Consider the following 16,859-nt stretch of genomic DNA (forward strand, 5'->3'; position numbering starts at 1 on the left):
TTCTTATAGTTTACAATTTATTTATTTATTTGTATAAATATTAGTATTACAATATGTTATTTAAATTATGAAATAACGCATTCCTATTATATCTGAAAACTTCATCACTATGCAGGCACAATACGGAATTTTGGTAGAACCAGTGTTTTAAAATGCGGTCATGGGCCGCATATGCGTATGCGGTCGGCAGCTGTGCTCAGAATGCCCATGCGGTTTTCCATGCGGTTTTGACCATGCGGCCGCATATGCGGTCATGCGGAATTTTCCATGCGGCCATGCGGTTTTCCATGCGGATTCAATGGTCTGAATTTGATATTTTTTGTACCCATCTTAATAAATAGTAAAAAAAATCAGAAAAATGTAAAATTTGGTCTCCAAGCACATATTAATATGGAGAATAAGATGAACGGTTCGGATCGACTGTTTGAATTTTGAAAATAAAAATATGTTCATTTTACAAATAGATCCTTATGTCCATAGAAGCCTTTGTCATATATATATACGTGAATTTTTATTTTAAAATTGATCCGCATATATAAATCCGCATGAAAATCCGCATATGCGTCCGCATACCGCATATGCGGTATGCAGTGGCCTTCCGCATGCATGAACAAAACCGCATTTTAAAACACTGGGTAGAACACTGTACTTATGTTGTTTCTCTCTTTTATGGCTTTGTGCATGTCATAATTAATTACTAATGGATACTGTTCTTTCGTGCTTTGTTTCTTGTGACATCTTTACGTTTACTTTTTGATAATTTTCAAGTGCAATTGAAGATGTACTACTCACCTAATCACATTATGTTGTTTTTATTTTTTTTATTGTTTTTTGAAACTCTGATAGTGAATCAGAACTTTCTATTTTCATAGAAGGAAAAGGTTCCAGGAAAAATGATGTAGCGGGTCCTTCAATCACTCAAGATAAGTTGCCACACAAAAAGTCCACAAACTCCAATCACAGTAAACCTCTACGTGAATCCCCACAAGTTTCTAGAAGAACTCACGTTATGTTGTTTTTAACTTTTCAAATGATAGATTCTCAGATTCGGAGTAGAAGTGTAGAACCTCACAATGTGAAATTAAGGTATTATTATTTCTGTAATTATAAATTAAATTTATTTATCATATCAACAATATAATAGTATTCTTCACATTAATTTCAAAATATTTTCATCTCTATAATTTCAATTTCACTAACGTGACGAATAATATAAATATAGTAAACATGATAATGTTTAGTGATTGTAGATTTGTAGGATGAATATGCTCATATTACCGAATTTTTTATTAATATCCAAATTTAATATTAAATTTCAAAAAATAACCGGGTCAGTAACGTATCTCGAAATCTACCCTTTCCAGAAATATTTTTTCCGGAAACAGCCTCTGTTTCCAGAAATTTTTTTTCCGGAAACGGTAGCTACTTCCGGAAATTTTTTTTCCAGAAATAGGCTAAATCCGGAAAATTTTTTTCCGGAAATAGGATTTTTTTTTTCTTTTTTTCCGGAAAAATTTTATCCGGAAATAGGATTTTTTTTTTTTTTTCCGAAAATTTTTTTTATAGGAATTTTTTTTTCAGTTTTTATTTATAATTTATTTATTTTTTGTATTTAAGTATTACAAATATTTAATATAGTTTTTTAAAAAATAGATGGAATACTATATAATTTGATTTATTCGAAGGATTGCTACAAATAATCCGGATCAACATTTTTCATGCCGGATTTTTTTACGGCCGTAAAAAAAATAATATAATATAATATATGCATATGTATATGTATATATAATATATGCATATGTATATGTATATGTATATATAATATAATATATGTATATGTATATATAATATAATATATGTATATATATGTATATATAATATAATATATGTATATATATGTATATATAATATAATATATGTATATATATGTATATATAATATAATATAATATATGTATATATATGTATATATAATATAATATATGTATATATATGTATATATATGTATATATAATATAATATATATGAAAATGAAGATATAAAATATGAGGTATGATGAGGTATAAAAAATATGAGGTATTGGAACCCTCGTTTAGTGCCTCAAAAATTCAGTTGAAGTTTTCGTTCAACGGTAGGCATTCAACGATCGGTATTTTCAAAGTTTTCAAAGTCCAAACAGTCGATCCAAACCGTTCAACATGATGGATATTTTAAAATGTGCTTGCAGATCAAATTTTACATTTTTCTAATTTTTTTTACTATTTATTAAGATGGGTACAAAAATTCAATGGTCTGAATATAGATAGCGATTTTGTTAAATACTTAATAAATAGTAAAAAAATTCAAAAAAATATAAAATTTGATATGCAAGCACATTTTAACATATATATTATATTATATATACCTATACATATACATATACATATGCATATATTATATTATATTATTTTTTTTTACGGTCATAAAAAATCTGGCATGAAAAATGTCGGCCATTTTTATTAATAACCCAAAAAAAAAAGTTTGATCGAAAACAGTAAATGATGATGCACGAAAAGACCCTAAAAACTCTGAAACTATAAAGAAAATTCGAAAAATCTATATCCGACGGTCGGATCGGGCTGGAAAGTATGTTAGCTTGGATTTGGGGCTGCGGAACTCCTGTCAAAATTTCAGCCCGATCCGACAGACGGATCAAAAGTTACGCCCCTTTTCCTGTCAAAAAAAAATTCCTATAAAAAATTTTTTCGGAAAAAAAAATTTCCTAAAAAAAAAAAAAATCCTATTTCCGGAAAAAAATTTTCCGGAAGTAGCTACCGTTTCCGGAAAATTTTTTTCCGGAAAGGGTATATTTCGAGATACGTTACTGACCCGGTTATTTTTTGAAATTTAATATTAAATTTGGATATTAATAAAAAATTCGGCTCATATTACCTACAAAGTAATTGAGATTTTGCGTGACAATTTCACACAACTTGCTAATTTAGCAAGTATTTCAATCTCCGAAATTAAAATTACTAGTATATTTATGACCCTTTTACAAATGAGATAGAGATACTCTGAGAGGTTCAAAATCTAATGAAACCAAAAATTCCATATATTAAACATCAAACAAAATTGATATCTTAGCATCACCAACAGCAACGGAAAACAAAAATAATGAAATTGTATGAATAAAAAAAATTGACGGACCATTAAAATTGTGTATTAAATTAATTTAATACCATATGATTTACGAGCAATACAAAGCACGATTCATCCAATCACTAGAACTTTGTTGCTTGTTGACGCTTCTTTCCCTCAATCAAAATGTGTTCTTGTAAATTGCTGCGACCATTCAATTTTAAACTTGCACATACGTAACTAACCAATTCCCTTTCCATGGGAATATGATGCTTTACAGGCCCACAAAAAGAGATCATGCAATGTAGGCCCAACCAATTTCGACACTTCAAGTATCGTTAAATTCGGTGCGTTTGGATCGTGCAAGAATAACGATTTTTGGGTTAGTGATTGAGAATAGTGCTAACTCAAGAGATTCAAGAATAGCATTAACTTTGGCTATTCCGGATTAGTAGAAATGTTGTTTGGATTGTATGTTAGGAATAACAAAGGCCAGGGGGTGCTAAATCGCTAACCCCAACGGGTGCTAAATCGCTAACCTAACGTTTTCACAGAATAGTGGAATCGAGCTATTCCTACGCTATTCTTAATTTTAGTTTTACGTTTGGATGGCTCTGCTCTGAGAATACCTCCGCTATTATGAGAATAGCTCTATTCTCTGAGCATCCAAATGCACCTTTGAACTTTTACCCAATTTATTTCTCATGGATAAATAGAATCACATGATTGGCCGACACCATAGAACAACCTACACGCAACTCTTTGCTTGTCTGGGAAAGGGATCCTTTGTTGTCATCTCCATTTTTAACCAGTGGGAACACACTTGCCAAATTTATACACCTAACCTAACATGCATGATATCTTGATATGGGTGAAAATATGAGCAAAGAATAATCAATTCCTTACGGTAACTGTCAGAGTACGCGTGATGTAAAATTGTAATCTCTCTCTCAAACATTAGTCATCCGATCAACAAAAATAAAAATAACAAGAAAGAAAGAAATAAAATTGTGCATATGAAAATAGAGGTAACTGACATGGCTAAAAAAATATAGAATTTAATACACTTTATGCAGTATTACTGTATTAGTTTTTTTTTTTTTTTTTGAAAATGACGATGCAGTAACTTTAGCAATTGAACAAAGAAGAATTATTGATTAGGAAAGAAGAAAACAAAAGTGAGAGAAAGTTTCACATGCCTTTCGAGAAATAAGAACCAACTACGCATGACAAAGTTGGCGAAGTTGACTCGAGGAAAATTACAATATAAGAAAATATGACATTGGAATTGGAGTATGCAGGAAGCAATTAATACCATGAAAACAAAAGTAAAAAGAAAGAAACAATTCATTATGACACCGCATGATTTTTTTTTTTTTTTGAAACAATTCTCCTACCACCGACATATAATTCCAATTCAGATTATTGGTAGGTAGTTTCTTATATATTATTATTAAACAGATGGATCGAGCCCTCTTAGATTGTTAAGGTAGTTGCTTTTGACAAAAATCTTTTTATATATCTTATTCCGAATCACGTTTAAGTAAAATTTCAATCAATAAAGCTACTGTCAATCTATCAACAAAAAAAAAGAAAAAAAAATTCAATCAATAAATTAAGCAGGAAGATTGAAGAATAAACAAAGTACTCGTGGGACTTTATGTTTTGAGCACTTGCCATTACTTAATCTTGAGATAGAACATACTGATAACCGACATATTAGATAATGGTGATATTTGTTATTAAATATCCTCATAATATTAAATTAAAATTAAAATTATATATTTTCCCTCACGTAGATTGATTGAGACTTTGGTATGATGTGGAAGCCATGTTGTCATCTATCAAATTCTGATAGAAATAAACCATTCAATTTTCAAATTGTAAGATAAATAACTAACAAATCTTTATGTTAATTTCAATTTTATCAAATACGATTGACAATATATTTTAGTAATGAAGAATATATCCTTGAAAATTTGACATTAATTATTACATTTCTCAAAATAAATTTGTTGTCAGTGTATTTCATCTCTCTAGGGAATCCTAATAATGAAACTATAGCATGCATAAGCAGGGGCGGACCCAATATTTTCATCGGGAGGCAAAAAAATATCGAATCGGGTTTAAATAATTAATTGAGTTTAAACCCGTTAACTAATTAGGTACTCGATAAAAAATAATATTTTAATTTATACTTTTCAATACTCTGACTTGTAATTTATGATTCGATCTAACCTATAATTCTAATTATCACTCATAATTCAAGAAATTTATTTTAATTTTAACTCTAAATTTAATCCGAATTACAAATCAAACATTCAGATGGAGGCGAAAAAAATTCAGGAGAGGCAAAATTGATCGGAACATCTAGATCTCTACTAAAACTCCCCCCCCCCCCCCCCCCCCCCCCCCCCCCTCTTCCCTTCCCTTCCCGGGTCCGCCCATGATAAGCTAGGTTTTTGATGAGGCGTGGAGCATTAGTAAGATATTGATAGCTAACTTTTTTTTTTTTGAGTTGATTGATAGCTAACTTATTTCATTGTCATTGGCAGTTACTCATTACAGCAGCTCAATTAATTGAACAAAATTTTTTTTTTTTTTTTACATAAGCAGTTAGTCATGAACCTGAGATATTGTGTGCATGAATCAAGGTACCTATCATTACAACAACAGTTGGAAAAAAGAAGTCAAATCATAACATGTTTAACAAAGCCTAAGTACTATAGGTCTATATGGTCTGAGGGAAAAATTTTCACATCCAATTTACAAGAACTTAATTAATCTCAAATTTCCAAATGTTAATAAAGCTTGACCCAGGTTAACATAATATTTTATTGTCGCCGAAAAGTTACAGCCTGATGTATACTACAATATTTACCAGTTGTTGCTGTTAAGTTGATTCCTCTTATTATAATAGGAATATACTGTTGTAATTATCTGATAGCTTCTATCAGAATTTCAAAAAAAAGAAAAGTTACAGCCTGATGATACCAGTATAGTTTCTCACTTTCTCATCGTAGGCACTAAAAATTAAGTTCCAACAATTGATACTTCTATTTAAAAGTTTGTGTGTGATGTGGTAACTTAAAAGAACACTCCAATTTCTTTATAGTATATTTCTGATCTGGTAGGATAGCTGATTTATGGAAAATTACGTCCTGAAATGTTTCAGGCACAAAATATTCATGAAAGAAAAGGAACTTAGATCGAGTCATAAACCTGATCCGCTAAAATGAGATCCATATCAATAACAAAACCTTTAGTTTCAAACAAGTTGGATACGCAGACTAGAAATGAAATTCAAACGGAGTCACTTTGTGAGAATTTTGTTTTCATAAAAAAATAGTATTTTACGTTGGCTTGCCACATCTATTACAATCCTCTTTCTTTTCTTTTTGTCTTTTTTTTTTTTTTTTCTAACTTCAAACAGACTTTGTATAGAAACCACACACACAAATTCTATTTTCATTTCCATAAAATGAGATCCATATCATATATTTTAATTTGGTACGAATCTCAAAGATTATGTTCATCTAGAACAGATCTGAATTAAAGTTGTTCGACTAGAATTATTTGGTACCTAAGGTAATACACATTCCATAGCATGAGACCATGTATATCATATAATGAGATCGTTAAGATGGTGCTTTCTCTCCTTTTTTTATTGAGCTGGTTAAAGGGGGTTCACATGTCCGAGTTTTTGGAGCATAGCATGTGCAAGTATATAATTAGTTGTTATGATTGTACAAATTAATCATCCAATCACAGTGCATTCCAAAGAGTTTTACCCAATGAAAGCTGGGAAAGCGCCTTGTATCCGGAACAATAATGATAAAAATATAAACAGCCACAATGAAGCACCGCATTTAGTGTCAATATTCTCTGTCAACTGACAAATGAATTATTCGAATTCGGTTAGTTGATGTCAAAAATTTGTGATTCGGGAATGATTCAGAATTATCCGGATTAGAGATCTCAGTCCTGCAAGAGAGCAAAAATAAATAAATCAATGTTATGGAAAAAATTTGTAAAATTTGTGAATTATTCGGATTTAATTCGGTCAAAGTGAATAATTCGGCGTTCAGTTCGGCGTCACAAAAAAAATAAATTATTCGAGTTTAATTCGAATTTAATTCACAAATCTTGTTACTCTGTTTATCACTGGTAAAAGACAAATATTTACGTCACAAACTTCAGTACCGACTCCCATGGAATTAATGGTTTTGAAGGCCCTCAAACGAGTGTCTACATTGCAAGATATTTGGTTAGTTGGAGGCCATCAGAAAAAGTGCAAATGGGTCCCTTAGTGAAAAAGGAGAGGGAAATAAACCCAAGTAGGTAATTAAGTACCATAATTTATCTACTTAACCACATATATCCATTTTTTTTAGTAATTTAATTACCCATAAACCGAGTAAACGTTCACCGGTTAAAAATAAGAGAGTTAATACTCGTTTGAACAGACATGTACTACTTGGAACGTAAAAGAGTCCCCGCTGTGACTGAATATGTGCGGGTTGTATCGTGTTGTCTCTTGTTGTGATTATTCGCGTGATATAATTATTTTTTAGAAAATTAACACATCACGATGCAATATGTGAAAGGTCTGATCATGGTATGATAAGTCACACCGTCAGACGTAATTAGGATTGTTAGATCTTAATCGAATGATGAATCTTGAATAAATTAACTTAAATTACGAAAAAAAATATAAAGAAATGTAATCAAACGTGACTAGTCATGTTTGAAAACAAAATGAAACGACATGTGTAATCACGATGTGACTAACGTATTGTGATCATCTCTTCAAATTTGATCACAACATAACACTGTATGTAAAAATCTGATATGATCACTGTACGACCACATCACGTTTGTAGTCAAAAGGAAGCGAGACTTGTTCGACGGACATTGAATCTAAATCGGTCCGACATGTATTGGACCCAAATCGGTCTGATTCTAGCTCAAAACTTCTCCGATTTGCTTCATAATTTGAGCACACCGCTTTAATATTTATACTGATCAAATGCATACAACTCTTAATGCGATGACAATTATGAACAAACATCGGACCTATTTGCAGGGGCGGATCTACTGTAGCACGCGGGGGGGGGGGGGGGGGGGGGGGGACAGCCGTGCCTCCTTGGATTTTGAGTTTTAGTGGTTGGTGATCTATTGGCACCGATCGACTTTGCCCCTCCCTGAAATTTTTTTTGCCTCCCTCTGGATGTTTGATTTGTAATTCGGGTTAAATTTAGTGTTAAAATAAAAATAATTTTTTTGAATTATGATTGGTAATATTAATTATAAGTTATAGGATCATAAATTATAAGTCAGGGTATTAAAAAATATAAGTCAAAACATTGTTTTTTTATCGAGTACCCAATTAGTTAATGGGTTTAAATCCAATAAGCCATTTAAACCCGATTCGGTATTTTTTGCCTATTTGGATCCAATACCCATCCAACGCACCCCCCTTCGTAGTCAAAAACTAAAAAAGAGTAAAAAAATTTGCTTCAATATTTAATCAATTTCACTTGTACTTATTTCCAAAATCAGTTCTTTGCACTCTAGCTGGTTCAGAAATATTACTGATAAAATACAGTTCTCTGTCAATGCTTGAATTAAAAATTTAAATTATTTATACTACATTTTTTTCTATCTAGATCAATTTTCTGGACAAAAGAAATTCCAAATTTCAATGTCAATTTGCCACTAAATGACATTAAATTAGTTTTAACCCAAACAAGATCATAGATGAATATTGAGAAAGACACTTCAGCTACTTCATAAAAGACGTTCGTCAGGAGAGGGGGTCCAGCCTCCTTTTAGCATACCCTAGCCACCGTGGGACCCAATGGCCAGTTAAGAATTAAATCTATATAAAATTTTCTTCCTACTTCAATCAATAGTTTTGTTCAAAATATCTTTCTTAAAAAAACATGATATGAGGATTCAGGACCTTACAACAATTAGGATCCGTGCAAAGAAACAATTTATTATGTAAAAGAATAATTATTTTTTCTTTACGTTTATATCAAAGAGAATTTTTTTTTTTTAACATACACCGCGCAGTGAAAAGTTAATCGTTTAGAAAGACACTAACGTTGGATTAATTTAATTTAGCTTCTATATATTGGCGGAGAGCGAACATGTTTTGTATGTGCTAAAATCTAGAGATAGATATATCCTAGATGATAAAGCAAGCAACACACGCAACGCAACCGGGCAAGTTAAGTTTGGCAATACACACTATATGATGACCAAACAATGAACTATAACTCTATAAGACATAGCTACTTTATTTTTTGTCAAATATAAACCAAACGGTCCTCAGTGTTTTGCTCTGAAATTTAATCAGAAAAATCATTAATAACGAATGTCCATAGATTAGATGGTCAATTGGTCATACCAATTTGTACAACTTCAGTATTTTATATTACATGCTTTTCAGCTAAGAAGATACCCATGAAAGATAAGATCGAAGTAACATAGCCGTTATTTCTCTTATCTATTTGGCTAGTAGATGATAGAGCCACACACGAAAGATTGTTATCCGAAAGTTTGTTTATTTAAAATAAACACTAAATACACGATAAAGGATAGAGCTTCCGTAAGAAGGGCTTTATCTTTTCTTATCTTTATTTTCATTATAGATGCTATAGCCACATACGCATCACTGTTCATACGTCTATTAATCTTATCCCATGAAATAGGACGGGTAGTCTAAATTCAACATGTTGTCAAGTGTCAATTGATTTTGGATGTGTCAATTCAATTTCATAACGATAGATATATGCACTAGCTTATAGAGCTAGTGTTTTCAATCAATTGGAATAGCATGGCAGGAAATGAAATGTGCTTTCGGCACAATTTTGGTCACATGTACATTATCAGATTTCTAGTAAGATAAGATACTTGACAGGCGCTTAAGCCAGAAAAAAAAAAATAGTTGCATTCATACAGGCAATCAGTAATAAGAGTTGATTCACCGTATTTATTTTTACTGACATTCAGTAGGCTTTTCAAGGAAAAACATGCCACAGATTAAAACTTTTCAATACCAGCTGGTTCTATTGACTGGTAGAGAACTTTGCCTGGAGTAAGGAACTGGCAATAATAGCAGAGTTTTTACCTTTATCCCATTTAAATATAGATTTGAGTCTAAGATTAGCACCACCAGAACAATACATGCACTGGTAAATACCGGGAATAAAAAATGAATAGGAATATCATCATGGTGATACTGCTCAGCTCTAACTAAAAACATGTATCTAACCCACAACTGTAACAAAATTCAATATTCGGACTATTAATCCACAATTAAAGGCCGCAATGTGATGTAAAAGTAAGGAAGGAATAACATGCATTCATCAAACATGACAAAAAGGTCATCAAATGTCATAAATCACATAAGTGCAAAAACAAGACAGGAACCTGATAGTTAGGTTTTGGTTTTACATAACTAATATACATCTCTCTACATCAGTCTCATTTCTCCAAGTAATCATGTTTGCTTCAAAAATGGTGACGGAATAAATATCAGGATGGATCTTCCAAATATATTCAAAAGTTGAGCTATATCTTACAAAAAATCTATGATTCTCTAGTTAATAGTTAAAGCACATCAACTTTTATATTTGCTATGTCAAATTCACAATTTCATTCTCAACTGAGCAAAATTTTAATTTCATTTCAATGTTGCAAATGTTATTTGTAGCAGAATAATTAGGTTACCTATTCTAAGACATTTTCACTGGTGTCCCAATTTCTGAAGCATGAAAGGACAATGGTTATTCACGACAGCACAATAAAAAAAATTACAGAGCATATAGTATGGTGATAACATAAGGACATGTCGGCTAATTCATATTTTGTACAGCTAGTTTCTATAGAATTGATGACAAGCAAATCAACATACAACTCCAAATCTAATGAATGTTTCCATATCGTTTTCGCAATATTCTTGATCATGCCCATCCAACAAAAATAATAACAGTCTGTTTATATCTTATTTAATTGAAGTTAGTTAATAGTGCTTTGATCATTCAAGTCCCTTAATGATAGTTTCATCAAGGAACAAGAAGACAATATTTCACATCTGATGTAAGCCCCAAGGCCAACCCATATAAAGCAGTCCAGCTATGTATTTGTAGGCTATCTTACTGGTATTTTGTTCTTTGATCAATGTGGACATCTCAACATCCTGTTGCTTATAGACGTATTGTACCCGTTCTTGTGAACCATGTTCACATGATTAGATCTAAAATAACTATGTTTTAGTACAATAGCTAGGGATGACAATATGGTTGGGTCAGTTTTTTCTTAAACCTGAGTCTAAATCAGCTTACAACTCTGGCTTGGTCTGACTTAGCATGAAAGGGTCAAGGTCTTTTAGTTTGATCTGGCCTGAACCAACATAGCGCAGGACGCTTTCAACAGGAGTGCGAGAAAAAAAAAATGTGACCGTGGGATTAGAACTTTCTCAGTAACCCCTCATTAAATGTCAGATGCCTTGTCCTTTTGGGCAATGGCTATTATTTCCTTTTCATTACTTGTGTGTTTGAAATACAGTAGTATATAAATGAAAACACACAAGTTGGGCTGTCCCAGGCTTCTTAGAGTGGCCAGGCTCAGCCCGAAAACTATCCAAGCTGGGTTGGCTGCCAAATCAGGCTGGATCTAGCTGAAACCGACATTTGTAACATGTAATTGTATGTAAGCTCAGAGGTTGGTAAAGGACATGCAGGTAGCTGCTAAAAGGACCAATTAAGATAGGAAGGAAAGAAAGAAAATGGAAATCTGCATGTTCAAATTTCTATAATAAAGTCTTTTATGCTCAACTGTAGGCAGTAAACATTAAAGCATTGCTTCGATCTACATGCTCAACTGTATAGCTCTAAACAAGCCTATGATGTAACCTAACATATCAATAGTTCACAAAAGAAGAAATTAAATTTGCAAAAGGATGAGATAGAAGGAAGGGTTAAGAAAAATAACACACAAGAATAGGTACTTCTGTTCCAATACCTAACTTGACAACCATGTAGAAATGGCAAGGAAAAGAACCATCGACCCCAATCCATAAGCTACAAGTTTGTCATTATCCTTTACCCCTAATTTTCCTTCTGAAAGCTTCAACCACTCATTCAAGCTATGCTGTAACCCCTGCATTTACACAATTGGATTGCATCAATAATGCAAGGCACACCTTTTATGATAAGTTTGAATAAAAAATATAATAAGGATTATGCACGACACTGGCAAAATTTGCACAGTATCAAGTGAAGCCCAAAACTAGCCCAATCAGTCATTAATTCTGCAAATTAGCCTTAATTTAAACCCAACATCGACTCAATTAACCCTCAGCTGTGGAACTCGCATACTATACAAGCCAAGAAAAAGAGAAAGGAAGCCACAGGGATTATAATTTCATTTTTGAAGGTTAGCGAGCAAAATGCCCACTAACAAAAAGAATTAATATTGTTTCAAGGATTTTAACTAACCCAATCTGACAAGAGATGTGGTACATAAAATAATAATAATAAATGAATTCATGAAAGACAGAAAATTAAATAATTTAAATAATCTTACTTTTCCACTCTGGCTGTGTGTTTTAATGTGATCAACTTGGTCCTCTAAGACAGCTCTGGAAGGAGCACTTTCTGCATTAAAGGTTGTAGTATATTCACTTGCATGTGCAACTGAGAATCCGGTATATGCTGAGTCAGTGGGGATGGTCTTCATGACTGATCCAAAGAAATTTGTTACAGGAACCTAGCAATAATAAAAAACATATTATGTTGTGGAACTTTGACAAGGAGAACTGTACGAGTTATTGGATTGTACAATGGTCGAGGGCACACCAATTTGACGTTAGCTAGGGCACAATAGTGGCCAGGATGAACTACTGTAGATAAAAATACTTGTAATCATTTGTTTTGAACAAATGGACCTACTTGCACTGTTTCATGTTCTTATTTCCTACATTTGTGGCTATTTTAATTTCCAAAAGGGCAACTATCAGTCATTAGATCAAACTGAGGTTGGTCTTAATTCCAGGATCTTACGGATAACTAAGGCATAATGTGTCAATAATCTGTAATGGAAATTGGAGGTAATTGTAAAACGATTATACCATGTTTAATGGCCTTTCATAGAGGTCCATGCGGTAATAGGCAGTTGACATCAGCAAAGTTGGATCATATGATGTAAAAAGACTGCAAAAAATAAAACGAAGTCCAATAACCATTTTCCATTTTCATTGGATAGGTATAGTAGAGTACACAGATGTGTACAAGATAAAACTGAAATCAGGATATAATAAATAATGCTGATAAGTGCATAAAATATCAATCATAATATATTGATCAACTCATAACCAATCTGTACAGGGTCACAATTCAACAATACCTGTTCAAGGAAGCATTGCTATACATATCAAGTCTCTCGAAAAATGCAAGTGTATAAAATGTAAATCTATCCACAACTGATACACCAACCTACACTCAAGAGCAATCTTCATAAGTGAAAAATGGTAAAGAAATGGAAAACCATTGTAACATAGAGAATAGGTCCTTACATCGGGGTCAAGGTGGTGGGAGTAAGAGTTCTCTCCTTTCATGCTACTTCCTATTGCCACGACCCCTGGCGATTGAAGCTACAAACCAAGGGTACTTTATCAAATGAAAAAGAATATCTAGTGCTTATTTTAATATATGTTTGAATAATATCTTAACTGAACTTGAATAGACAGAAATGTCCATGTAGGTACTGGTACTGTTACAAAAGCCTAGACACCAATTAGGACAGAAGGATAACACAAAACTAACTCTAATCATTTGTCATCAACCAGGCAGTGAGTACAGTTATGGTACCAGAAGAGAAAACAAGAGTAAAGGACCTGAGAGAAAAGAGTGGCAGCTTGACAGGTATCAACCATTATCAGCAATTCCTTAAATCTACAAAAAGTGCAACAAATCTATTAAAAAAATAGCAGGATATTCAAAAGTGGTCCCTGCATTCCACAATTTCATTCCATTTAGCCCTTCTACTTTTAGAAGTTCAACAAGCTCATCACATTTGTAATTTTTCAATTAGACCTTTCCCTTATCTCTAGAAGTATGGAAGACATAACGGTTTAGATAACTTATGCAGAGTGGACTGGAGAAAGATATAACGATTAAAAGGCATTATCTTTAGTACATGGGTCTTAATATCTAAGAAATCAGCCCTAAAACTATCCATGTCATCCCCATCAGCAAAATTCCCGTTGGACTTTGATACATTTCTGACAATTGTAAAAGTAATATCAGCTGTTACAGCAGACTGCATCGGCTAAATCATGGCTCTGTAAATTTCTGACCGATTCTTCTCTTTCATCTGCTTGACTGCATCGGCTAAATCATGGCTCTGTAACTCTTCAGTGTCTTGAAATTTGAGGAACTCATTGCCACCATGGCCAGTCATGTAGAGAAGTATGTGGCTTCCTTCGTCACTTAAGAGGCGTTTTGACCGGGGCACAGCTGCTTCATGTCTCCCAGTTAGTACACGCAGGAAATTCTCCACTGTCACTTCATAACCCCGGTAATCAACCTGTTTATAAAAGAAGTGGTTTAATGTACTGCTACAGGCCTAGACATTGGTTAATATAAGCTGGTACATAATGATATCAGACCGGCTGGCACTAGATTGCACAGAAGTGGATTACAAAGGAACGAAAGGAGTGGAGAAAGCTGGTTTGTACTAGTTATAAGCCGGTATGAACCAGTACAACCAGCCAGAGAGCAGCAGCTTTAACTAGTGGTGAGCAAATATCACAACTGTTGAATCTGATATTATCCCAAACATTACACTACCACTCTATGGTACAAGCAAATACTAACTGGGTCATCTTGTAATGCGGTTTGAATCCATATATTAGCTGAACCCATCAACCCAGACAATCTGGTACATTTTAATACACACTGCAACATTAGCTACCATAACAATAATTGGTACTGTAATGCAGCAGCATAAACAAATATCTCCAAAGAGCATCATGACAATACTTGCTGCTAGAAATTTAGTTCATGGTTTTCATTATTGAACAGCTTTAGGAAGTGTCACCTCCACGTTATCCCCATAGAGATTGAGTTGGTGGTTTTCATTATTGAACACTTGTGCTGGGTAATTATTCCTCGAGTTACAAGCCATGTCATCAGCCAACATGAGAATTATTCTTTCATCAGGTATCCCCAACCGCTTCACTGTTCTGGAATTATAATATTAACTTTATTACAAATTATTGAAGGACATTGATCAGGAAGGCTTAAGAAAAAAAAGAGAAAATTTTATGAAACTTAGCACTAAGCCAGAAGACAAGAAGTAAGCCTTTTTTATTAACCAAACATTCACATTACCTATAAAGAGACAGAGTATTCGCCATATGCCGGTAATTGAACCTCGTCAAGGATAAATAGAAGGTTAGATCATTTCTGCTATTAAACCCCAAATGGTAAACATTTGACATAAACAATTATCTTTGAGATAGCATATTTTTCCAACTCCAAACAGAAGTAATCACCACTTTACACTTAAAAAGTGCAGCCAAACTCTTCATATAAAATATTTCAGGAATACAACTTTTGTTCAATAAAGTCTATTTTGCTTTAAATCCCAACAGCAACCAAAACATCTAACTTAACCCATAACAATAATGCTAGAAACAACAGGAAATTTCGGGTAATTACCAGAAACGAGAGGTACAAACAAGCACGGCCCAGTTGTTGCTGTGCATTGTTGGAGAAGGCGAAGAAAGTGGAAGTACAATAAAAAACGAGAAGAGAATCGGCAGTATTCGACGAAGTTGCAACCCCATGGGATTGTGAGATCGAGACTTCTCGGTGACCCTGGCCATGATCGACCGCTTTTAGTCCGGTCGACTGGGAGCTCGTTCGAGACTAAGTTTGAGCTCTGTAACTAGGCCTGCTAATATACAAAAGTATAGTTCATCATGAGGCTCAGATCAAAATTGATTTGTATAAAGCCTGTTCATGATCGGCCCGAAATTTTTTTCTAGTATGATGTGTGAAAAGGAGAAACAGTACCTGAAATTGAAAATGTGCAGTGTGTGAAAAGGCGCAGCGGCGAAGAGGCCGAGAGGCAAAGAGACGCAGCAGAGGCGGCGCCGGCGAGAGAGAGGCGGACTGAGAGTCTGAGACTGGCGGCGAATAGAGGGGAAAGAGAGATCGATCGGACTAAGTGAAAACGGGTGAGAAGCGCTATCGGATTCGGAGATCGATCTAACTAAGAGCTGCTCAACAGACAACCGAAAGTTCACATCCTCTCCAATACCTGATAAGGGAATCTTTTACAATTACTAGATCTGGACCGTTCTTTTTAACCCGGCACGAATCTCAAAGGAAAATAATACTGGCCCGCATTGTAGCCCGAATCTCAAACCGGTTGAGATTTTAATCTCAAACCTCACTTATCCTCTACAATACCTGACTGGATACGAATTCATCTGAACAGGTCCGAAGATAAAATTAAATTGAACTGAACTGAATATTGGGCTTCGTTCAGATCACAATTCGTCCGACATTTATTTTTGATGTGTTCGGTTTATGGGGATAAATTACAATTGTCGTCAAATTGAGGCCAATAGGCCGATTAATCGTCAAGTATTTTGGTTGTAATTTGGGCCTTTAAGAAAATAGTTACGGGCTTTTCTGAGTAAGACATCTGAGCCGTCCA

The 16,859-nt window shown here is 33.6% G+C and overlaps 1 protein-coding gene across 4 annotated transcripts; it reads right to left on the reverse strand.

Moving 5' to 3' along the window:
* Positions 1-11,025: 11,025 nt before the first annotated feature.
* Positions 11,026-16,359, reverse strand: LOC144571557 (uncharacterized). Of its 4 annotated transcripts, XM_078320892.1 has the most exons (12): positions 16,211-16,337; positions 15,854-16,091; positions 15,524-15,565; positions 15,231-15,375; positions 14,488-14,717; positions 14,026-14,083; positions 13,705-13,782; positions 13,536-13,624; positions 13,261-13,342; positions 12,717-12,899; positions 12,153-12,290; positions 11,026-11,385 (listed from the first exon to the last, which is right to left on the reverse strand). In XM_078320892.1, the coding sequence occupies exons 2-11, from the start codon at positions 16,018-16,020 to the stop codon at positions 12,153-12,155; spliced, it is 1,212 nt and encodes a 403-aa protein (XP_078177018.1). In that variant the 5' UTR covers positions 16,021-16,091; positions 16,211-16,337; the 3' UTR covers positions 11,026-11,385. The 4 variants fall into 4 exon arrangements, with proteins under 4 accessions (XP_078177018.1, XP_078177016.1, XP_078177014.1 ...); XM_078320890.1 differs by lacking the exons at positions 11,026-11,385; positions 16,211-16,337 and adding an exon at positions 11,399-11,808; XM_078320888.1 differs by lacking the exon at positions 11,026-11,385 and having other exon boundaries at positions 11,971-12,290; positions 15,854-16,088; positions 16,211-16,359.
* Between the last annotated feature and the right edge of the window lie 500 nt (positions 16,360-16,859).

Source organism: Carex rostrata, chromosome 19, assembly GCF_964058835.1.
Source record: "Carex rostrata chromosome 19, lpCarRost1.2, whole genome shotgun sequence".
Lineage (NCBI taxonomy): Eukaryota > Viridiplantae > Streptophyta > Magnoliopsida > Poales > Cyperaceae > Carex > Carex rostrata.

Excerpts from the sequence above, each read along its gene's own strand:
- LOC144571557 (XM_078320892.1), bottom strand. The coding sequence starts at position 16,020 with ATGGCCAGGGTCACCGAGAAGTCTCGATCTCACAATCCCATGGGGTTG. Across the intron at positions 14,084-14,487 it reads CAGATGAAAGAGAAGAATCG|ATTTAAGGAATTGCTGATAA; the intron begins GTCAGAAATTTA and ends CACTTTTTGTAG. Across the intron at positions 13,783-14,025 it reads CTGCCACTCTTTTCTCTCAG|CTTCAATCGCCAGGGGTCGT; the intron begins GTCCTTTACTCT and ends CTTGGTTTGTAG.